General features: G+C 38.5%; 1 protein-coding gene across 3 annotated transcripts; it reads left to right on the top strand.

Annotated features, from left to right (window-relative positions):
• Positions 1-1,228: 1,228 nt before the first annotated feature.
• Rfx lies at positions 1,229-24,674 on the top strand. Of its 3 annotated transcripts, none has more exons than XM_053747170.1 (18): positions 1,229-1,463; positions 4,663-4,751; positions 5,126-5,230; positions 5,713-5,803; positions 6,681-6,737; positions 9,838-9,919; positions 10,976-11,084; positions 11,452-11,575; positions 12,139-12,271; positions 12,639-12,753; positions 13,572-13,732; positions 14,051-14,191; positions 14,553-14,661; positions 15,487-15,678; positions 16,918-17,028; positions 17,799-17,971; positions 19,122-19,251; positions 20,407-24,674. In XM_053747170.1, exons 2-18 carry the CDS (start codon positions 4,722-4,724, stop codon positions 20,530-20,532), a joined length of 1,989 nt encoding a protein of 662 aa, XP_053603145.1. In that variant the 5' UTR covers positions 1,229-1,463; positions 4,663-4,721; the 3' UTR covers positions 20,533-24,674. The 3 variants fall into 3 exon arrangements, with proteins under 3 accessions (XP_053603145.1, XP_053603143.1, XP_053603144.1); XM_053747168.2 differs by lacking the exon at positions 1,229-1,463 and adding an exon at positions 2,386-2,524; XM_053747169.2 differs by lacking the exons at positions 1,229-1,463; positions 6,681-6,737 and adding an exon at positions 2,386-2,524.
• The last annotated feature ends 89 nt before the right edge of the window (positions 24,675-24,763 follow it).

Genomic DNA, 24,763 nt, shown 5'->3' with positions numbered 1-24,763 from the left:
CTACTAATTCCATGGCACTGACAAAGACACGGAGAATTTCTCTCCGTTTACACGTTTTATAATCTTTACCCTTCATTTGGGGCCTTCCAACTGTACCCCGCTACACCACTGTACAGTCAAAAGCAAATCAACCTGCCCAAATTTATTTGCCAACTCGCCGCTATTACCGGTTTATGCAGGGTATTGATTGCTGTTGACTGTATCTATATCATATATGAGATCCCGTAGGTATTTACATTACCTATATATCGCTTTAAAACCTCATTCGAGACCTAACTGCAAAAATAGTTTTTCTTGGTCTTTAAAAATAGTAATGTAGTACTTATGTATAGTTCACAGACATTTGAGTTTCTGAAAAAGCCAAATCAAAACCATAATGATTTTATCATGGAATTAGTAGGTACTCCGTCGAAGTAGGTACTATAAAATCCATGGATTTTTATATGTTAGATATTTTGAACCATAGATTTAGAAGGGCCCCGCGCGCTGTTTTAAACTTATTTAATAAGAACTCAAACAACCTTTTTGTGCAGAATAAAAAAGGAAATACGTATTCTTTTAGTTATGTCAAAATTTGAAAAACAAAATGAAGGAAGATTACCTATGATATTGATTTTTAGTAAATAAATAAAGCTATTGCCAAGGTGATAATTTGGAGCGGTAATTTCGAAATACTACTGTGTTCACTTTGTCAGCTACTTAATGGACGTAAAAAAAGAAATATTTAATGAAGATGATTCCAAGAATTTTATATATATTTATCAATACGAAGGTTAGTTACTATTATTGTTCGTACGGTTTTACAAGAAATTAAATAAAACAGTGCATTTGCTGTATTTAAATTAAGTACCTAATGTAGACTGAAGTCTTCACTATCGGATGTGGGTGTGACGTATACTTAATAGTATGCTGAGGAAATCCACTTGAAATATAACATCTAACGTAACTAAATAAACCTAGAAACATTTTGTTTTGGAAATTAGAATAAATAATAACTGTAGGTAAGTAGGTACTTAAGTTTGTAATTTATGTAATTAATCGTTATTAAAACTAGTTAGGTATAAATATTTTTGTATGCATTAACTATTATATAACATTATGTCTATCCAAATATGTATAATTTTGAACACGGATTTTGAAGATTTAAAAAAAAAGGGCGAAGGTGCACCCACCCACACCCACATGACCGCAGTGAGCGACACAAGCGCCCTCCTTTTGACGTTTACTATTGTCTACCTTGGCCGGGGGAGATTCCGTCCGTAGCCTAGGAAACGGGTGTAGCTACAAGACAACAACATTGATAAGTCAATTTTCTTATCACGAAAAGGAAAAATTGATCGAAATATCAATTTACAGTCGTAAAATATTTTATTAAATCATAATATTCGTATGCATAATAGTAAAGTGTCCAACATAACAGGCGGAGAGATGATCTTTTTGACAGTTCAAAGTGTGGCTGGCAGGTTGGTTTATTGATAATTTCTTTAATTTTAGTGTTCAACGTTTAGATTAGAGCATTTTATTAGAGCTATATTGAAGATAAAAATAGTATTATCAGCGTGGGCGTATCGTGGAGGGCGGGAAGAGTCGGGAATGTTCCCCCTGTCTATGTCGTATTCGGGCGAGCGATTGCGTATTATTTTATCATATTTGTCGAGACGGGAGGGTCGCAGGAACGGCGGTGCCTGGTACCGCACGCTCCTGGCTGCACTCAGTTTTCACCTGCAATTAATAAAAAAGCTGGAATCGATTGTGTATTTCATGAGAGCAATGTCGTTTCTTTTCTGGCCACTGTGTCCTCGACCTATTTCGTACCTACCTATCTACCTACAAACTAAAATAAATTTAATGAATATTATTAATTACTAAATAAATTGATAACATTGACAAATCAATATTATAGAACTATCACTTGGATTTGGTAGGTATATTTCCTATTTTTTTAATATCTACATACATATGTAATCTAATTATTTCCATATTACATTTATATATCACAGGTATTCTTCTTCATAACTTCAATAAGATGTTTTCTATGTTTATGTAACAATTTAATCAAACATTGAATTTACTAAGCAAAATCATACAATCTACTCGCATCAACAACAAACATAGGTACACACTTAACACTAAATTGATCAATGTCACACAAACTGTACTATACCCCATATGTAACAAGCCAATAGCTAGATAATATTGGTCAGCCATGCATATAACAACTGTAACAGCAGGTGGTGTCACCCAAGCGCGACTGTGAGCCACCTGCTTCTCTCCCCTTACATAACTATGTAACTGACACACAACTCACCAGAGTTCACTGGGAAAACACCTAAAAGTTCTACAGAGCTCAGTGGCATAGCAGCAGCCTAGAAACAGTTGTTGGATCAATACTAAACCTTTATATCACTCAGTGTAGTGCCACAACAATGTGTAACAGTCATATAAAAGTGTTTCAACAGCATTAAAATTTAGATAAATCATAAAATGAGTGAAATGGGATTCGAGACTGTGTTTTACCTTGAGAGTGAGTGTTTTACTTAGTTGTACGTTTGTGAAAGGTGCGAGGGATGAGGTGTTGCCAGGATACGCTCCTCGGATACTCCGCGGGGCCGAGCCAGATCAATAACATCTCTATCAGCTGGATAGCATTATGCAATTATAAAGCATTACTGTTGTTTATTACATTATACTTATTTCTTCTTTAATAGTTTAGTTTTTAACTTTTTACACATAACAAAATAAAGAACTTTGAAAAGACACCTTTCCTTAAATATTTTATTATTCATATATTCCCTAACAATTTCTTTAATGATAATATTTAATATAGCATTTAGTACTTTAATAAAAGTTGTATTTTTTATATCATTTTCACTCTTAACATAACAAAGAAATTTGAAAGGTGTTCTTCTTTTAAATTTTTTATACAAATTATTGTCTTCAATCTATAAATAAATTAATATTTTGTTTTTAAATGTTTTTTCAATAATGTTTCAATTAGCTTTTTTTTAATATTCAGCTTCTAGCTATTTTGGTTGCTATCTGTAATATCAGTTTATTCTCTCTTTCTTATTATTAAATGGTTTCAATAAACCATCATATAATCTATAATTTCAATTAAAATACTTCATTTATGCATCCAAGATCTAATTTCCCATGTAGAAGCATTATTGACAACAGCAGGGGTGCAGGGGTTTGATTAGTGCAGCAATTAGCTGCTTGCAGGTAACCAAACCAAAGGGGTAACATACCCTAATGCCAGATAATTGGACCTGTCTGCTCTATGGTATCTAGCGTTACTATTCTTAAGCCAAATTGAAACTGAAGTGCTACATTTCATTATGGTTTCAATTTCGTTGGATGGGATTTTTGTTATCTTTTTAATGTTTTGTTTTATCATAACTAACTTGAGTGAATTGAAATAAAAATGATTCTTTTTATTAGTTGTGGAGGCTGGTTGTTTATGTGATATGTTTTCTTTATTACTAGCAATAATGTTGTCAATTTAATTGGAGAAGATTTTTATGAACATATTTGGGCAGAGGTATAATCGACGGGTGTAGATCAAAAATCAAATTGATTTTGTGATACATTTTAACCCTAACTAATATTATAAATGTGAATGTAAGTTTGTATGTTACCTCTTCACGCTGTATCTATTCAACCTATCCTCTTGAAATTTTGCATAAGTACATTATGATTATATAGTTTGAATTACTGAGAAGGACTTTCATCCCTGATAAATAACTGCTCCCGTGGGAAATCGGGGCGCGAAGCCGCGGGCGAAGTCGCGGGCAAAAGCCAGTTAATTATAAATGAATATGTGTAATATGCATGAAACTAAAATCGTATCGTATCATATCGTATTTATCAAAATATGACTATGAAAGAGATAATAAATTGTGGAATCAAAATATAAGACTTGAAATTTGTTTTCAAATCTTTTTTATTGCTTAATAGAGCTAAGCTTGTGTTATTTATGGATGACGTGTCACATGACGTCATATCGACATGTTGGATCTCTCGTTGGGAAGTCGGAAGTCGAAACCCAGTTACCTATTGCTTGTTGTTTAATAATGAGCATTTAATTGACGCAATGAAAAAATGTATAAGGAATATGTCCTTAATCTCTCTTGAAACAACCGTAATAAAAGTGTCAGTCGTTCCATCGAAGGTGTCGTTCCAGGTGGAGGAAACAGGCACTGAGAACAAAGTGTCTCAGTGATTCTTTTAGCTCTTTTGAAGGAGTTTCTTCATTCAAAATCAAAATCAAAATCAAATCATTTATTCAGAAATTAGGCCTTCACAGGCACTTTTTCACGTCATAATCTAAATTAAATGATACTAAGCTACAAACTACTAGCATTTCGGAACGACCACTGCTGAGAAGAAATGCCGAAAGAAACTCATTCAAACAGTGTTGGTCCCTATTATGCCAGAAGGGCTTACCATTTTTTATATATAAATTTATGTATAATTTTTTAATTTTTTTTTAATTTTTTGCAGAGGAACTACTGAGAAGAAACCAAAATTACTAACCTACTTCGCTTTATATAGTATATATATATATATATATATATATATATATATATATATATATATATATATTATTTATTCACACATTTTTAGCATCTACCATTTACGTGGTTACTATTACGTTTCCAGATTTTGATTGCGCAGGCGACGAGGTGCTGGTGGAATCGTCCCCGCCCCCCTCTCCCGGAATGGCGGCGCGGCTGGCCGGGCCTGCTCAGGTAATATTTTATTTATTTATTAGCTGTTTCCCGCAGTTCCGCCCGCCCGGAAATGTATTGGTTGCGTTTGTCATATAAACTATCATCGCCGTTTCTGATCCCTGAGGGTACAAATTTGAAAAAAGAATTGCAGAAAAATGCCTTTTACTCGTAGTATGTTTGAACTCTGGTTCTTATCTTTAATATGTATACCAGATTTAATCAAAACAGCTTCACTGTTTAGCTGTGACGGTGTTCAATACGCGTTTCTTTTTCTTGTATAAGCGAAACGGAAGATATGACGTTTCTGAGCGGCGTCTATATTTTCCTCTGTCTACGGTATTAGCAGTGGCTGTGTCCGCCATTGATGTATACGTATAAGATTGTTGATGTAGGGCGCCGGCGCGGGCGCAGGCGGGACGTCGCCGAGCGCCGTGCGCGAGCTGATCGTGATACCGGAGATTCCAAACTCCATTCATCTACAGCATGCCATACACCAGGTAATCTATAAATGTACTATCACAGCGAAAAGTGGGCTGCTCCCAACGCACCATATGACGCGTTGAGAGCTAAATCTAGGGCTGTAACTTTTGGAAAATAGAAATTAAATTAATACAGATACGGTATCACATTTTTTTCACGTCTATATTTGGTGACAACCCTGATTGCTTTTTCAACGCTGGCGGCGGTTTCTACACTGGAAGCTGCCTAAATAAATGTTTGAGGAGTGAAGATGCCGCCCTAAAATAAAACCATTGCATATCCTTCCGAGGATGTCGAGGTGACTAAGGGATAAAATGCATAACAGTTGATAGGCAATATAGAATTCCCAAAGAGGGAAAAGGCCGGTCGTAAAAATTTTAGCCGAATCTTAGTCTCCAAATTTTAATAGTTTATTTCTTTACGTCGCGACTTCACAGCCGGGAATGAAACCTCACACGAGGACGAACGGTATTTAAATTAATGATGATATTTTTCTCAGGTGTCAAGCAATGTGGTAGAAGTGAACGGAGACAGCTCGGGGCACTCTAGCCCCACCGCGGAGACCCAGCACACCTATATAACAGTTTCGAGTGAGTTGATGCATGCTTTCTGACAAGTTGTGGACAGTGACGTCACAAATATCCAGCATTCAGTTTCGTTCAATGCCGCACAGTAGACTTTTTTAGTTTTATGATCTGAAGTTTTGTCTTTTTTTGATATTTTGCGTTTAGCATGTAATTTTGTAGATCAATAGAGAGGCACAGATTTTGATTAGGATTAGGTATTATTTAGGTGTTAATAAAAATGATAAAATTTCTTTAAGTATTGCAAATCAGGTTCAGAATAGAGATTGATTTAATGATTTCGTATGGTCACATTATGAGAAGGGAGGAAAATAATATTGTAAAAAAGGTTATCGATTTGAAATTGAATGGCAAAAGAAGTAGGGGCAGGCCGAAGAAGAGGTGAATTGAGAGCGTTAGGCAGGATATGGCTAAAAAGGAAGTAACAGATCGGTTAACATCAGACAGGGAGAAGTGGAGGAGACTGACATGCTGTACCGACCACACGTAAAGTGGGATAAGGGTAGGCTGATGATGAGTTTGTAAAACATCATCTCACTGATACAATGGCATTGGAAGAATCGTTATATGCGTTTATGTAATATCTAAGCATCACTATAGTACAATATAATAAACTGGTTATAGTCTTACTATACAACAAAAATTTCTAAGCATCATAATATCATCTCATTTAAAAATGTCACATGCTTAAACGTCATTTTCTAGTAACTTTTAATTCTGGGTGGATAAAGCGTGACCTCGATTTTTATAGAACATTTTTTTATTTTTCACTTAACATTTAGAATATTATTGGAGTCAAAATTTTTGTCCTCTATTGTCACACGTAGCGATGTTTACAGCCAACATTTTGAGCACATTTTTAAGTTTTTTGTGTGTGGCGCAGTGCAGGGCGCATGGCAGCCGCCGCCTGTCAAGCCGGAGGACGACAGTGATCAAGAAAGCAAGTTTTTTTTTTGTTTTATCCCCCCCTCCCAATCCTCACTGCTTGTCGCATGCTGTTTTGTTTTTTAACTTCGCTGGCTAAGTCTAAGGGCTTGTTAGAGGTACCAAATTGGATATGAAATATAACGATGTACAATTCCATAACGTTATTTATATTTATAACGTTGTATGAGTAATGTTTCTATTTTTAACACACGGTATTCCAAGCCCTGGGCTCTTGGCAAACGGGATCTTGGCCTCCGATACTACTATTTTCCACTTTTTTTTCTGTGGTACTTGTATTTATTAATTTTTCTTAATATTTTTGGCTGCATATGGTTCTACAAGGAGGCCAATTTTGTGTTACTGCTGGCGATGACCCTTCTACTAAACCTTATACTAACAAACTAATATAATCTTTCTAATTGGAAGAATTATTATAAGAAAGTTTCGACATTTATTATACACATTTCTAAATCCTTATACCTAGTATATATCTAGCCAAACGTGACTTTCGAGTCTTGCGTTTTCGGGCTCTGTCTACCCCGTGAGGTATAAAGGTGTGATATTAATTCTGTAATATTAAACTAACTGCGCAAAAATTCGTCTATGCAAATTAAAACTGATTCGTAATATGTAATTTATAATTATATAAAAACGACAAGGAAATTATTTTCTTTCTATTAATATTAAGTATGGGACAAAAAGTAATTTTATTATAAGTATATATTTAAATAATTTCACTTTCGCATGCGCAGTTCTGAAAGGAGCGCCAGCGCTCTATTTCCTCCAACTCTATTTGCTCCAACATTGGACAAACAGATTAACAGAACAAAATACTCCTTACCAGCAATTTTCTTTAAAGTTGTGGACACAATAACACTGAGGAAACCTTTGATATACTGATCAGATAAATATCCCTCGACAGATTATAAACTAGTATAAGTACTCTATAAACTCTATGGCTACTGCTCAAGTGCGATTATGCATTAATTTGAGGGGATTGGTGTATAAAAAATGTAATAATAGTGATGCCCCTCCGGATTATCTACCTGGTTGATTGTGAATAGGTCTTGACGTGTGCTGCGATAGGGTCCGGTGTGGTCGTAGACCTTAAAATGGCGTTCAGACACGGCAAAAATGTGGAAATAAAAAGAATTTTCTTTTTTTTTCTCTTAATTGCCGATTAAAAAAATCTATTAAAATTACCATAAATAACTTTTGTATGGAGATTTTAGCTCCAATATTTATATCGTTAATCTGTGGATTTATTAGTCGTGATTTCAGACTCCAAAACTTATAGAAAATCAATAATTTCCAACTGAATTATTACATATATTGATTAAAATATAACAATGCGCACACGCACTACTTTGATATCTTTTAAAACAAACGTTTACACTTAGAGGCAATGCTATAATAACTAGAAATAGTGCCAAAAAGAAAGATCATACTTGGGAATAAATATCAAAACTTTCCTATATGTTTGAGTACATTTGACCTGAATAATAATACAAAGCAAAGATGAGGTCTAGGGTACACGCGAGCTCAAAAATATTTACACCCTTTGCATCATTATTTTTTAATTTTGTTTAGATATTCCGTGGGACTACCATGTTCCTAGTAAAACAGTAGTCAGTGCCGTGTCTAATTAAAAGTTCACCTATAATCTATAGTTGTATTGTGACATCTGATATGCACCTGTGCTTGGTTACGTTTGATATGACGCGTGCCGCGCCGCCGTCTGCCATGTTATTGGGTGTTTGGACTTTGTGTTTTGAGAAAATCCATTATTTACTTGAGTGAAGACTTTATTATGTATTTAGGTCCTGAGAGTTTTATTAGAAAGGTTCAAGTATATAATTTTGGTAATTACACGTTTTAATTGGCATGTAATTAATTGTTAATTAAAATATTTGTTAAAAATGTGTGCAATAGGTTTGATTTTCAATTGTATCTATCTCAGGAGTACGTCATGAGTTAACAAATATAAAAACATTTAAACTTAACAGCTTTGACATTAACAAAAATAAATTAAATATTGTTTTTTTGTGCAGGTTATTTTTTAATAAAAATCGCTTAAATAAATTAATTTGGTTGCCTGGTGTTCCACATAGTTTTTATGATTTATGTTATGATATTTAGGGAGATATAATTTAAAATGAAAATTAGTATCGCTCAAAAAAACATCGACCTGTGAAATAAATCTGTATTACACGGCGATGTACCATACAAAGGGGAAAGTTTGCAATTATATCGCTAACATCTCGCACAATGGTCAAAACAGGTGGGGTGAGGTGGGGCTGTTAGAGCGAGATAGCAATCCTAAAAGCGGGATGCTAGATAGATTTTATTTCTGGGAAGTTGGTCCGGAGCCGAGTTGCCTGGGAGACCTCCGCCGACATGGAAGTGCCTCGCTACCGGTCGTATTACCCCTGTAAGTCGCCTACCCTGGGCCTTGACTACCTTTAACTTCAGTTACGCCCCTGACGACGCAATGCCTCGTCTTTGTCTCGGTTTCACGTAATTGTTCAGGGCGTGTCGATATTTTTGATAATTGGGTTAATTAATATTTTAATATTTGGTTCTTATTGGAATCAACTTCTCTTTGTTCTCGTCGGTGGTCAGGCTTTCAATATTTCTGCATGGATGTTAAGTGATATATTATTTTTTAACTAACAATAGTGACTAATATTGTGCCTTCAAATATTTTAATTAGTCTAGATGATCGGGTCATTTTCAAATATATTTTTTGAAATGTGTTATTAGATAATTTAAACTGTCCAATTCATACGATTATATATGTAGTTTTGTATTTATATGTAATTCGATTTGTGATTTAACCCCAAGTGCGATTAACACAACATACTTAAATATTTAATACTTTTTATATGTTTTAGGCATTTAATTAACAATATCAACTTTACTAGATTTTTCTTGCAATTCTTCTCAGAATATTTAAACTATTTAAGGCGATTGAATCTACCTGCCTATTGTAACTTATACATACACACTGTAATTAATTCACTTGTACAAAGTGAATAAACTTTAGCGTTATATTTCCCACAAAATGGTTACCACATATGTCAAGTCGTCATAATGTAATGTTTGGTTTGCAGGCGAAGCGGGTAATGGCGTCAACTACCACGTGCAGTATGTGGAGCCCCAGGAGATCTATACACAGAACCATCAGCAGCATCTGTGAGTACTTTTTTTTATTAATGTAAAGTTTTCAGGTAATTCTCAGAGCGTTTCGACCACCGCTCGCCGATGTCACTGTTATTCTTTAATCAACAATTTTAACAAAGCCTAGAATTGATTTTATGAGATATACGAATTTTTTGAAGGAGAACAGCGGTTGAAACCGTCGGAGGTCCACCGTTTCAGGATTAATCGATCATATGATTGATGATGAAAAATTCTGTTGTTCGGGCGATATTCGATTTAAGTATCGATATAAGAATGCATTTAATATAATTCATTTTATATAATGAATTTAATATAATGCATTCAATATTTCATTTAAGTAAATTTAAACTGGTTACTAAGCTCTGTCATCCTGTGAGAATAAAACAATTCCGGAACCATTTTAAATCAATGTAATTTTTCTTTTATGCCCAATGCTTATTTAGTTAAGGTTTTACTCGTAAGTAGTGTTACATAGCTTTTCTATCGCTGCTTTGTGTACTTCAGAATTTATAATATTTTGTCAAATATTTCGATTTTATTTACAGTATTAATATTTTTTTAAAGTTAACTGCAATTTCTTTTTATATGTCAGTTAAGAAATAAAAAAATATGTAGCTACACTAGATAATTCATTGTATATAGTTTCTATTACAAAATGTCGTCACAGTTGACTCACGGATCATAGTGGCCACAGTTTTCGATTTAGTTAACTGTCCATTGTGTATTGGAAAACTATAATATTTTCTAATAAAATCCTTTATTTAATGTGGCATAATTTAACATGTTTGTTTTTTAACTATAATAGGTTTGATACACGAAATAAATGCGAGCGAAGCCGCAGGCAAAAGTTTGTCTATACTATTATTATAAAGAGGTAAGCGTTGTATGTTCAAACATACAAGGCGAGTAATCTCCGAAACTACCGAACCGATTTCAAAAATTCTTTCACCATTAAAAAGTTAAATTATCCAGGATTGTTAATTTTTTCGCTAAGAAATAAAGTAATATGACGTATGTAGCCGCGTGAGCTACAGTGCAGTAGATGTGTACAAGCGCGGTGTTCCGCAGGGAGCCGCTGCGCACGTACCCGGTGTACAGCGTGACCACGGTGGCGGGCGCGGCCGACGCTGCTGCGCCCGAGTGGCCCGCCGCCGCGGAGTTCACCGCATACCACGAGGTCACTACTTTAATACTACTCCATTTTTAATATGTATGTTTATTACCCACATAGCTCAGCGGATCAGTTCGCTAAAGTGGGACACTTATAGCAGCGCCGGACAGCAATAAACCAGGCTAGTTTGACGATGTCGTCAGTCGCCGGAAGACACTAGAGGCAAGCTACTTTCAGTTGGTCTTTTGGCAGTCTTCGGGAGAGGCCAGCAGTGGACATCTTGTGTGATGCCTTCTCGTTTTAGATTCTTATTCTAGGTTAATAACATATGTTTTACGCTAATTTGTGCTACTACACAACGAAATTCTAAAAGGATCAAATCATGAGGATTATCATTTATCTGGATGAACAGTAGTTGCCCGTGTTGGTCCAGGTGGCAGCGGATGAAGCGGAGACGCCGGCGTCGCCCGCGCAGCCGGCGCGGTCGCCGGTGCAGCCGCCGCGCATGCCGCCCGCCACCGTGCAGTGGCTGCTGGACAAGTACGAGACTGCCGAGGGTGAGTGGTTACCGCGGCCGTAGCTAGAGATGTTTTCAATAATTTTGTTATACATGCTATTTAACTATTTAAATAAAAAATCAGGACTCGGAGACAGAAATTATAAATGCGAAAGTAAATTTGTTTGCTGCGTTTGTAACGTCTTCATGCATTAACCACTCAACCAATATTCTTGAAATTTTGAATACTTGTGGTTTGAAGTACGAAGATGAGCATCGTATGTCCTTTCATCCCGGAAAAATAACCGTTCCCGTGGGAAACTCTCGCGGGCGACACCGCGGGCAAAAGGTATGTGTTAATAAATGGAAACGAAGCTTTTAAATAAAATAAGAAATAAAATTGGAGGATAAGAAAAAAAACTGTATGAATTTTTGTATTTTTTCAATGACAAGAAACAAACAAGTGAAGGTATAAAAACCCACAGACAATGAAAAAAAATATATTAAGAAAGAGGATAAAAGCCTTAACAATATGTGAATTAATTCTATTTAAAACATAGTCAGACATTTCAGTGGGCGAGAGGGAGACAGAAATATTTATGTTTTGTTCCCTGTGACATGTAGGCGTCTCGCTCCCACGGTCGACGCTCTACGCGCATTACCTCCGCCACTGCACCGCACATCGCCTCGATCCCGTCAACGCAGCCTCCTTCGGGAAACTCATCAGATCTGTCTTCATCGGCCTAAGGACACGCAGGTAATCCTAGACACTTTATTAATAAAAATAGTATTTTTTTAATATCTTTCGATATCCAAAACTGATCAATGTCAAATACTGAGAAAAAAAAAATGTTTTTTTTTCTCTAAATTTTTTTTTCAGTGCACGACAAGGCTTCAGTGCACTTTGTGTGACCTTGTCAGCCATTTTAGTGTTGTCCCGGTATTTCCTTCACCGTACCATAGACTCTTACTTTCCTACTTTCAAGTCAAACTCAAAGCATCCAGAAGCTAGACCACCACAGGCACTTTTCGCGTCAAATTTTAAATTAAATAGCATTTCTCAAGCGGCATACTACTGGTACAGAAGTCGTCTGGATATAAAACATCACTTACTTAACTCGCAGGCTCGGTACGCGCGGGAACTCCAAGTACCACTACTATGGGATAAGGGCGAAGGCCAACGCTGATTCGCCCCCCAGGGACATGGGCGAGGACAAGGGGGAGATGTCCGATCAGCAGGTAACGTGGCTTAGGTTTTTTTATTTATATTTCTCTTCGTGGTAAGTAAATTCTGCCAGTGGTAGCCTATGCTTGACCTCGGGTCATTATATCTAATATTTTAAATTTTAGAAAAATACGGCCAGTGTGCGTGACGCGTTTATAATATTAGTAACTGTTTTTAAACTTTCGCGTTGCATAATTATATACTAAACGACAGGTATTAAACACGCACATACCTTTTTTATTTCCCAGACGTTTCTGTGAAGGTATGTGCGCGTTTAATAAGAGTACCTCTTGTTTGGTACATAATATAAGTAACTCTTAAGAAATTATGTATGTTATCAAATTCTATATCAATACAATTACGATACGAGTCAGGTCAACCAATCAAACAATGATACATCATTTCTTAAGTCGTCACACATGTTTTATGCCAGCTCGACGTTGTCGCCGAGCCGACGCGAACGTGAACATCGTGTAGTTAGTACAAGTGCTATTAATTATATACCAGAAAGACCAGCAATGCATATCGAACCGTTTGGCAAACTGTTCCACGAGTCTTGCGCATTATGGTTCGCGACCGGGAGCGTTCATTTTAGTTCGCAGGGCTTTATATTTTAGTTCGTTAGTTCACCACTTCAAGTCAGAAAGACATATTTATCGTGAGCGCGTTGTTGTGGCTCGCTAATAGTGGCACCGCGCTGCGCTGTCCATGACAGCGCCGTCGAACACGAACTAAGTGGCGACGGATCTGTGAACTAGTTCACGCAGTTCGTCCATAAGATCGCTGTTACGAACCACCTGTAAGAAGATGTAGAATGCGGCGGTGTGCGCAGGAGCCGCGCGCGCGGTCGCCGGAGACGGAGACGGAGGCGGCAGTGGAGGCGCACCGGCAGTACCTGGGCGCGCGCGCGGCGCCGGAGCCCGCGCCGCTGCACGTGGAGCTGCCGCCCGACGTGCCGCGCTCGGCGCTCGACGCGCTCCGGGAACACCACAGGTACTGCGTGGCCGGGGTCATTCAGTACAGACCAAATAAACTATAATCTTGTTATATGTCTCTACTTTTGAAATTTGAAAACTCCCGCAAGTCATAACCGCACTATTTCCGAACAAAATATGAAAGGCACTTACCAATTTTTGAGGTATAAAAAACTAGAATCTATTAATCCAACCGTGTGTGTGTTTCGCAATGAAAATATTATATTCTATGTTACAACGTACATATTCGAAACATTCTTTTTTCTGATTCTAATAAATCAATTGCAAAAAATGACATATGCGGAGTCGGCATACCAATATCGCCTCAATTCCCTAGGGCGCACGGCGTAGAATTCCTGGAAGCCGTGAGCGCTCTGGACACGAGCGCGGTGGAGCGCGCGCGGCGCTCGTTCTGGCGCCGCAGCGCCGCCGACAGCGGCGGGCTGTGTCGCCGCACGCTGTGGCGTTTGGCCGCCAGGTAACGACCTTACTAACCGCGCCCCGGGATTCGCTCCCATGGGAATTGTCCGATGTCGGACTGTTCGCCATTTTGAAGTCAAAAGTCCTCTGCTGCATCTGTCTGTTCGCGATTAACTCAAGCACTACTCCACGGATTTTCATTCGGTTTTCACCAATTAATAGGTTATATGTATACTTGAGTATACTATATTTATTATGTTTTTTGAGTGAAATCGGGACAGACTACGGGTATAAATTAAAGTAAAAAAGTTTAAATTATTAAATTTTACATTGGAATGTCTCCTTTTATGCCGTATCACAGGGCATGCGAAGAACTACGCCATCGAGCTCCTATATACTGAATGAATGATTGTTTTTAGGAGGGATGTAGCCCAGTGGCTGAAGAACGCGGACCTGCAGCTGTATCAGACGGCCGTGGACCTGCTGATGCCGGACGTGCTGCGTCCGATACCGCCGCAACTCACACAGGTTGCTATTATACATTTTTGAAGCTTTCAGAAGTCGTGTGATTTCTACAGCTGCGGTCGCGCTGTCATTACAATTTTTCAAAACTTAACAAAGTCTGAACTGTAGTCATGTCAATTTTATGAATGATTGATTTTGGAAATGATTCCTTCCGCAAGAAAATGACGTGTCGTAATTAAAGCGCGGCCGCGGCGGTCGCAACGCTCCGCTGGTGTAATGTGTGTATTGTAGGTACAATAAAAATATTTTAGCGTGTTGTCGCGTGAAAATAGGCGTCAATGTCTTGTTGATTTCACGTTATTACAGCCGCAGAGTAACCTGACATGCAGCTGATAGACTGTGCTTGGTTAATGAAAAATAGGTTCTAATCTCATTCCAAAAACTGAGAATATATAAATTTGAAATTTTACATGCAGCTTCTTTACAGAACGTGAGTTATCGCAAATAAAGGTATTTTGGAATTTCCGCTGGGGGGTGTAAAGCGACATTTTCGTGGGCGAAGCTGTGGACGAAAGCTAGTGTTATAATGTTTTTCACAGATACAAACTATTAGCATTTCGAAACGGGTCACAGCTGAAAAGAAATGTTACAAGGAATTCATTTGTACAGTGTAGTTACGTGTGGTGTAATATTTTAGCTTTAAGTATCCGAATATTTTATCAAACTTTGGGAGAAAAAGATTTCTATATTTGACGATTAAGTATCACCGTTTAAATGGGGTAAAATGGTCATATGATCCGTTCGGTGTTTGCGCTGTCCCCAACCGGGAAATAGGATTAGGCTAAGCCTATAATGACACGCGGAATAAATGAAACAAATAAATGTCAGGCCATACGCAACTTCGCGAAGAGCCTGGAGGGTGCCCTGTCGGCTGGCAGCAGCGGCGCGCCCGCCGCCGCCGCCGCGGCGCAGGCGAGCGCGGCGGCGGCGCTGGCGGCCGCGCTGCGCCGCTACACCTCGCTCAACCATCTCGCGCAGGCCGCGCGCGCCGTGCTCAACAACCAGCTGCAGATACAGCAGGTACGGATACACCTACCTCTCTCAACAACAGCTGCAGGTACGGCTGAAGCTACCTCTCTCAACAACAGCTGCAGCTGCGGCTGGAGCTACCTCTCTCAACAACAGCTGCAGCTACGGCTGGAGCTACCTCTCTCAACAACAGCTGCAGCTGCGGCTGGAGCTACCTCTCTCAACAACAGCTGCAGCTGCGGCTGGAGCTACCTCTCTCAACAACAGCTGCAGCTGCGGCTGGAGCTACCTCTCTCAACAACAGCTGCAGCTGCGGCTGGAGCTACCTCTCTCAACAACAGCTGCAGCTGCGGCTGGAGCTACCTCTCTCAACAACAGCTGCAGCTGCGGCTGGAGCTACCTCTCTCAACAACAGCTGCAGCTGCGGCTGGAGCTACCTCTCTCAACAACAGCTGCAGCTGCGGCTGGAGCTACCTCTCTCAACAACAGCTGCAGGTACGGCTGGAGCTACCTCTCTCAACAACAGCTGCAGCTGCGGCTGGAGCTACCTCTCTTAACAACAGCTGCAGCTGCGGCTGGAGCTACCTCTCTCAACAACAGCTGCAGCTGCGGCTGGAGCTACCTCTCTCAACAACAGCTGCAGCTGCGGCTGGAGCTACCTCTCTTAACAACAGCTGCAGCTACGGCTGGAGCTACCTCTCTCAACAACAGCTGCAGCTGCGGCTGGAGCTACCTCTCTCAACAACAGCTGCAGCTGCGGCTGGAGCTACCTCTCTCAACAACAGCTGCAAGTACGGCTGGAGCTACCTCTCTCAACAACAGCTGTAAGTACGGCTGGAGCTACCTCTCTCAACAACAGCTGCAGCTGCGGCTGGAGCTACCTCTCTCAACAACAGCTGCAGCTGCGGCTGAAGCTACCTCTCTCAACAACAGCTGCAGCTGCGGCTGGAGCTACCTCTCTCAAAAACAGCTGCAGGTACGGCTGGAGCTACCTCTCTCAACAACAGCTGCAGCTGCGGCTGGAGCTACCTCTCTTAACAACAGCTGCAGCTGCGGCTGGAGCTACCTCTCTCAACAACAGCTGCAGCTGCTGTTGAGAGTTGCTGCTCTTGCGATCGCTCTCCATTTGTCCCACTCTATGGCTTTTCTTGAACATTAAAATGCACGACAATGTGCACTTTCAATGAGATCGAGTCATCTGGTGATCGATCTCGTGTCCACTAGATACGAGTATTATATCGATAAAAACAGTTACATACAGTGTTATAAATGATCTCTCAACCCCGTCAGATGCTAGCGGACTTGAATCGCGTGGATTTCCGCGTGGTGCGCGAACAAGCGGCCTGGGCGTGTTCCTGCGGGAGCTCCTCCACTGCGCACAGGCTGGAGGTGGACTTTAAGGTGAGATCATTTACTTTTACGTTGTGTTTCGTATTATTGTTTTGTTGGTAATGTCGATTTCTTTGGTTAGGGTTGGGTCAAAAAACTTTATTGCGTCAATTCATCATATCAGTGGGCGAAGTGTGGGTTTGCAAATTAATCGTATTGCGCCATTGTGATGTGTGTGAAACGACAATAGCAATGTGGTTGGTTCGCTGCGTCTCACTGCGAATCGATTCGACGGTGAGAAGATAAATGCAAATTTACATTACAGTTTACGCACTTAATGCATGGTTGTGAAAGTTGGAATGCGTGCTATTTTTACGACAAAAATTTGTACAGTCAACAGTACATGAAGTCATCCTGCATGAACCTTTACGGCGCGGTAATAGCGGCGAGTTTACATTGAATTTGCGAAGTTTGATGTGCTGTTGACTTCACAAGAAAATTATCTCGTTTCACAGATTTTAGAGTGAAAGATTTCAGCGGTTTAATTGTAAAAAAAAAGACGGGTTGCACTCCGGCAGTGACGGTAGAAGTGAAATCTAGAATATAAACATTACGAATTTTCGATTAGAGGACGAAGTGCGGGTTTACATTTTACTTCTCTCTATCGAATCGATTCGCAGTGATTGCGTTGTGGTTGTGGTTGCGTCACAATGCCACACTGTGATTGGTTAGCTGCGTCTCCACTACGCACACTGGTCACGTGTCCTGACGCGAGTTTAACATTTTTTACAAGTCACGTCAAGTGAGTGCACAAGTTTAGAGTGGAATAAATCGGTGTGCAGGCGACGCTCGGGCGCGGCGCGACGCTGGAGCAGTGGGCGTCGTGGCTGGAGCGCTGCGTGTCGGGCGCGCTGGCGCCGCACGCCGCGCGCGCGGACTTCACTGCGCGCGCGCGCCGCCTGCTGCTCGACTGGTCCTTCTACTCCTCGCTCGTCATCCGCGAGCTCACGCTCAGGTGACCACCAACACTCGCCCGCTGCCTTCATATTCTTATTTATCTAATTGATAATTTTACAAATTAACAGATTAATAAACTAATTGCTGTGTAGTCAGGTAACAAAACGTAGTGTGTCACGTTCTATTGTGATCGAATGAAAATATAAACACTCGCTCGTGCTCGCGTCGCGCGTCCTTTGACTCCCGCGCGGACAACCGACAATCGAGACACGAGCAGTGACAGCGCGAGTAACCTATTTATATACTCGTGCTGCCCACTGGGTGCTCACTTCCCTGCACAATAGGGCTGAGTATAAATGTGGCATGAGATTCATATAAAGCCGGGTCCGCAGCGCCAATTTTCTAACAATACATATTATAAAACAAGTTAGGAAAACCGGCCGTCCGCTGCGCCTATTGTTGTTATGTTTGTTTACTCCATATTGCGCTGTGCTGCCCTACGTCTTTCTTCAGTGAGCGCTAACACAAAATGACTCGCTTCCCCTCCCCGCAGGCGAACGCGGGGGATGTTATACATTCGGTTCGGTAAACATGTTTTTGTTATTTATTGTGTTATATTAATGTTTTTACGGCGCTGCGGGCCCGGCTTAACTCAACCCATGTTATGATGATGTAATATTATTTTAGGATAAGTTTTAGACCTAATATCACTGTTCACACTAACCCGTTAAAATAAGACCATGCGATCTGAGGGCGGGGCCTAGTTACCTGTCTATTTCAGGAACTAGTCTCTAAACAAAGGTGACGTCCATAGCCATACTGATCTACGACTACTAGATATAAAATACGCTTCGTTAATGAGAGTTACACTATTGGGTGACTGCTGCGGTCGCGCTGTTGTTTCAATTTTTAAAATTTTAACAAAGACAAGTATTACTTTTACTATCTGACTTTGAAATAATCTGTACTGTGGTAATGTCGATTTTATGAGTAGTTTATTTTGGAAATGATGACTTCCTCGAGAAAATTGACGGGTCGTAATGGCCGCAGCGGTCGAAGCGCTCTGAGGACCACCCGATAGTGTGTGTAACTGAAATATGTTTTCATCGTATCGGGTGTGTTACTGCTAGCTTTAACGACGCGCCGCCACCTAGTGGCAGGTAGTAGGCACACTATGGAAGTAAAGAGGATTGATTGGTGCGCGGTAGGTCGGCGGCGTCGTTCGGGTCGTTCCACTTGCTGCGGCTGCTGTACGACGAGTACGTGTCGTACGTGATCGAGCGCCGCGTGGCCGCGCACCGCGCCGCGCCGCCCATCGCCGTCATGCACGCGCAACAGGTGAGCAAGGGAACACTCACTAGATTGGGAAGTACATAGGTACCCATCTATGTACTCGATCGATGTTTCTTTCTATCGATGATTTCGAAGACCGCGTTCCTTTCTTCTTGTTACTCATTTCATTTTTTTTATAGTCTAATTCCTCATGGCTGAGGGATACGTCATTACGTGGAATTAAACACACACAACAACTTTCACGGTATTAATAATGGAATGGTTTGCCATTGCCTTCTCCGTTTCACACACAAGTTAATAATCAACCAGTGTGCAGGTTTCCTCACGATGTTTTCCTTCACCGAAAGCAAGTGGTGGTCGATTAAAATAACTATACATGAATCTGATTGGTATACAAATTTATGTGGCACGAGTAGGATTCGAACCTTTCACTCCACAGGCGGGCGTCTTAACCATTACCCCACCACTGCTTCTTGTTACTATCTAACCTGAATTCCAAAGATACACATGGGCTAAGTCCGTCGTCGTTCATGTATCTTACTTGTATAAATTTAAATCTATATGTTACTGTAAAAGCACGAACTACCGTAAATCCTAAGATATTCCAGTTAAACCTAAGATTCACCAAACAATTTTGCGATTCGAACTTTTACCACCATTCACTTGGTAAATCTTAAGATTTACATCAAAGGCACGGTAAATGTTGAGAAAATAATTTTACTTTTGTTATTTTTTACTATTTAAGAAGTATTTTAAAGGTTATAACTTACCTTTAAAATATATTGCCTTTAAAAGTTAAAAACATTTATAAATAAAAATACTTACCAAATGAAAATATTTTAAAATAGGTAAGGATTTGACTAATTACTTAGTTAATTAATTACTCTGATAATTATGCTACTTACATAAAAATATGTAAGGTTTTGACTGAAAAATAAATGATTAATAAGAATGAATCATTGTTTTATTCCCAAAACCAACATTTACCAGCCGTCAGTAGCAAAACCTAGCATATACTAAATTCCAACGGCAAAACAGCCCGAAAAAATCGTCAATTATTTAAAAATCCTTACATTTACCAACCCGTACCGGTAAATCCTAAGATTTTATGAAAAAACTTAAGATTTATCTGGACTTTTACAGTATCATATATATACTTATTTTCGTACAATAAAGTTATTAAAAACGAACACTTGTCAGGACTGTGAGCTGTCGGAGGACAACGGCGGCGGGCCGGAGGAGGACGACAACGAGTGGGAGTGGGAGGACGACGACGACGATTCCGACGAGCCCGGGCCCGACAAGAAGCCCCGCGCAGACTCTTAAACTCGTGCGCACACTTTAATTGTGATTGTTATTCATTTGCATTTGCCCATTTATCACCTCGAATCATGTTCAGGCCAGAAGATTTCGACTAGTTCGGCCCATCTCATACGAAACGGCAGATTAAATAAATAAATATATTAGGACAAATCACACAGATTGAGCTAGCCCCAAAGTAAGTTCGAGACTTGTGTAATGGTATTACTAACTCAACGATACTATATTTTATAACAAATACATATATAGATAAATATCCAAGACCCGGATTAATCGGAAAAAGATCATTTTCTATCATGACCCGACCGGGGATCGAACCCGGGACCTCTCGGTTCAGAGTCAAGCACTTTACCACTGCGCCACCGAGGCCTTATAAAACCGGGCACACGGTAAGTTTTAAGTAAATTGATCAAAAATAAAGCATGATGCATATGCATTATGGAATGTCATCTCATATAGTAACACTTTTTATCAATTTACAACATAACAACTTTCTTTCGAGTGATACTTATTGCTTTGTGCGACCCCTGTCTACGCGGGTAATAAAAAAATAATAATGTAAAATTACCAAATCATTCGTCAAATATTTACATTCGCGGCAAATATAAAAGTTTTAAAATTATAGGACCGGCCGACTGCCCGGCGTCAACTTTCCATAGGAATTTGCGGGAATAATAAAAACACCTAAAATATTAGTAATATAATACGTATCTTGTATCTTGATAAATTCTCTCTTCAAAACCGAGATAGATAAAAATTATTGGAGGATTGTTAAAAAAATGTTTGTAAATCTTGTCATGGAGACTCAACGCCATGCACATTTTCATAAATAATTTTAATAACAGTGTGTGCCTAGATTTGCACTAATAACAAAATATAAAAGATCATCGTGAATATTAATTATATTTAATCTAATTAAATTGTCTATTTTATATCAAAATGCCCTCCAATGTTGGTTATGTGTACTTCGCCTATCTTATCGCATTAACAATTATGTTCACAATTAAATATTTTTACAAGGAGAGGGGTGTTTAGATTCAGGTTCAGTAAAGTCTATTTAATTATGTTGAAGCCGTTGTTTCAAAAGAATGATATAAATATATCTAAATTGGCTCATTAGTAAATTGTTAAGATCATGAACATTCATCATTTAGCTGAAGAAAAATGTATAAGACCGAAAGAATACTTTCATAATTTAAGTCGTTTGTAAATATAAAAGAAAATTGTTTTAAACAAATCGGCCAGTGTTATGAAAGTTAAAAATTAATTGCCCCTATTTGGATTTACATACATGTGTCTGATAAATGCATGGTAGGTATTAAATATTTTCATGTTGTTTCGGCGCAGGTTACACAACAGCGCAACCAAAGCCCTAGTATAGTATGTAGCTAGTTGGTAATTAATCTGTATATAAGCACCAAAATGGTAGATTTAGCACGTTAAATCCGTATGAGTATACCAAAGAAAGAGTTGACATAATAACTGCTTATTTTGTCCCTATTTTGCGAAGTTAAAAGAAGTATTGTTTCTGTAATTTTTCAAATCTACATATTTACATAAATAAAATAATTTAATGTTACTCTATTTACGGCCTAAGTCATGATAAATGTTAAGATTAGCTTAATTTGTTTAGGTAGCGTACAAAGTCATCTGTATTTATTGATCAAAGTTTAACTGAAATTCACATAAGTTAAATCAAATTTACAAAGTAAATGATCATACTGTCCGATACTTCTCTAATGTACAGAACGTAATGTACCATGTAGTAATTTTCTTAATATTTTAGTACATATGTAACATTTGCCTATATTCAGTTTAAGTTTACACCCATTACAAAACATATTTTTATATTTCTGATACAGGAGGTCCAATGCGTGACGCGTTTTCAATTTTCAACAAAAAAAAAAAGAACTTAATAAATGTGTCTCCATTGCTCTTCATGTCATTCTACTACGCGTATCTCTTGAATATGATAAGGATGTCTATATTTTTCTCTATCCTATGCTTGTGAATGTTGAAATGACGCACGTTATTATATTTACGTAGACAAGCAAAATTTGAGTATTTAACAAGTCATACGACTGGGCGTCACGCAGCGGTTATCTCGATACAAACGCAGTAGGACTGCCTTAACGTTGCCTTACGGATAGTTACCTCGAACGCTACGTAACTTTGAAAGGTGGGTTGTGTCTCATAGCAAATATGTGTTGTTGTGACTAATTCGATTATTGTATACCAGTTGTGAGATGTTAGACGTAGACCATTGACAATAGCTACTTGGCGGTTGACATTTTAATTAGATTTTGCAGACGTTTATTCAGATGGAAATTATAAAGTATCATGACCTTCGTCCACCATTTTGTGTAGAGTCCACTCTATTGTTTGTGTGTTATCGCTAGGGCTAATATCGCTCTTGTTGTGTTCGGCACCAAAGTAAGGTTTCACAGACATATGAGTAAGCGTATAATCGACAAATCATTAAGGTTTACATACTTTTGGTAGAGACAACAAGATTTGAATAGAAAAATAATTTGGGAAAACCCAGCTATTTACTGAGTGGCTCGCATCAGTCAACTTTGACGTTAACTTTATACTGCATGTCGCCGTCGTTTAGATGAAATGGCGTATTATGCGTTTTTCACCAAGGTTAAAGTTAACGTTGAAAGTTGATACGCTTCACTTGGTGGATGATTGGCTATCGGTTTGTCAGTGCCTACGAAATTATTAATATTTAAAACCACACACCTATGTGTTGCGGGCAATGCCTTTGTTATCAGAGAAGTTAAAATAATTTTGTTTATTATTCAAATGTTTTTTTATTTATATTTTTTCATCTTCCATATGTCAGATTGCACTAGGTTTACTAAATGTTGTGTAGTTAATGAATGTTGTTCAAGTGTCGTATTCTTTTTGCTGTATTTACGAGTTTATTAGAAAAACAAAATGGAGGCCTTATCATGGTTAATACATTCCTTTTAAATCTTCTGCTATGTATTCATTCAATAGATCTAATTAATGTTGATGTTACATCACTTGAGCAACTTTCATCCTAAATGTTGGTTTAATTACATATTTATATTAATCATAGACATAAGTACATGTATTGAGTGTCTTGGTGTAAAGGCGGCTGTAGCTATCTATTAATATTTTACAGACCAAAAATCCGTGTTAAGAACTTTAGATAAATCTGGAATGTTTTAGGGAGCGTTGCATCGGTCAACTTTGAGGTTAACTTTAACCTGCGCACAGCAAGATCGCCATTTCGCAAATAACGTCAAAATCGGCTGGTGCAACTGACCCTTAGTCGTTATGATTTATAAGTATACTTTTCAAAGTTCCCATAACTCTTTAAGTCCGGTCCCAGATCATAGACAAATTACTTAAGTCTATTCCATAGACTACTAAAACCACGTGGGTCATAAATTGTGTTTCCTAAAATCGAATTAGCTACAGTAAATTGGTCTGAGTCGAGCTTATACTTTTATACCGATTTAGGTAAGCGTGAATTGTTCCATTCTAGTAAATGTTTAAAATTGAGCAACGAATTTCTTGGACTACATTCCTGAAGTCTCAGTTTGTTTATTTGATTAAAATAATTGAAACTGAAACCTGAGCAGTTAGGTTACTTCATTTTTTTTCTCCTGCTATAAAGATAAATAGGGATACGAATAGACGGCGATATATTTTATATTGGATATAATTAATGTGTTTAAGGTTTTTCTCGAGCCTTCTACCGCGTGTGTTGCCCTTCCTAAAAGGAATCTAAATAACATTTCAGCCGTATTTTCTCCCGTAATCTGTAGGAATCGTCCCTTATATTTATGTAGACTACTTGGTCGATATTAAAATAAAGTATGAATAATTAAACTTATATAAATAAGTATACATTAACACACGTACGTTTCCGGTGTTTGGAAACACATTTTATAAAATTGGCATGTAGCCATTACAGATGTATATAAAATCTTCGTATAGTGTCCCTATTGTTTCCAAATATCTAGTTTTCTATCTAGTCACACAGGAATGTAGTCTTGTCTAGTAAGGACGTGTAGCTATAAGAATCGTATATGTTGTATATGAGCTGGTTATAACATTTGTAATGCGACTGAGTGGACGACATGTCTGAGAATAAACTAGTCATGTGTTTATATTGCTGTTTCATTTTTGGACGTATATATATATTTACCGCGCAAATTTTGAATTATGGTTTTGATTTCCAGATAAGTTTTAAAATAAA

Source organism: Plodia interpunctella, chromosome 6, assembly GCF_027563975.2.
Source record: "Plodia interpunctella isolate USDA-ARS_2022_Savannah chromosome 6, ilPloInte3.2, whole genome shotgun sequence".
NCBI classification, from domain to species: domain Eukaryota; kingdom Metazoa; phylum Arthropoda; class Insecta; order Lepidoptera; family Pyralidae; genus Plodia; species Plodia interpunctella.
This window is presented reverse-complemented; position numbering and strand designations above follow the sequence as displayed.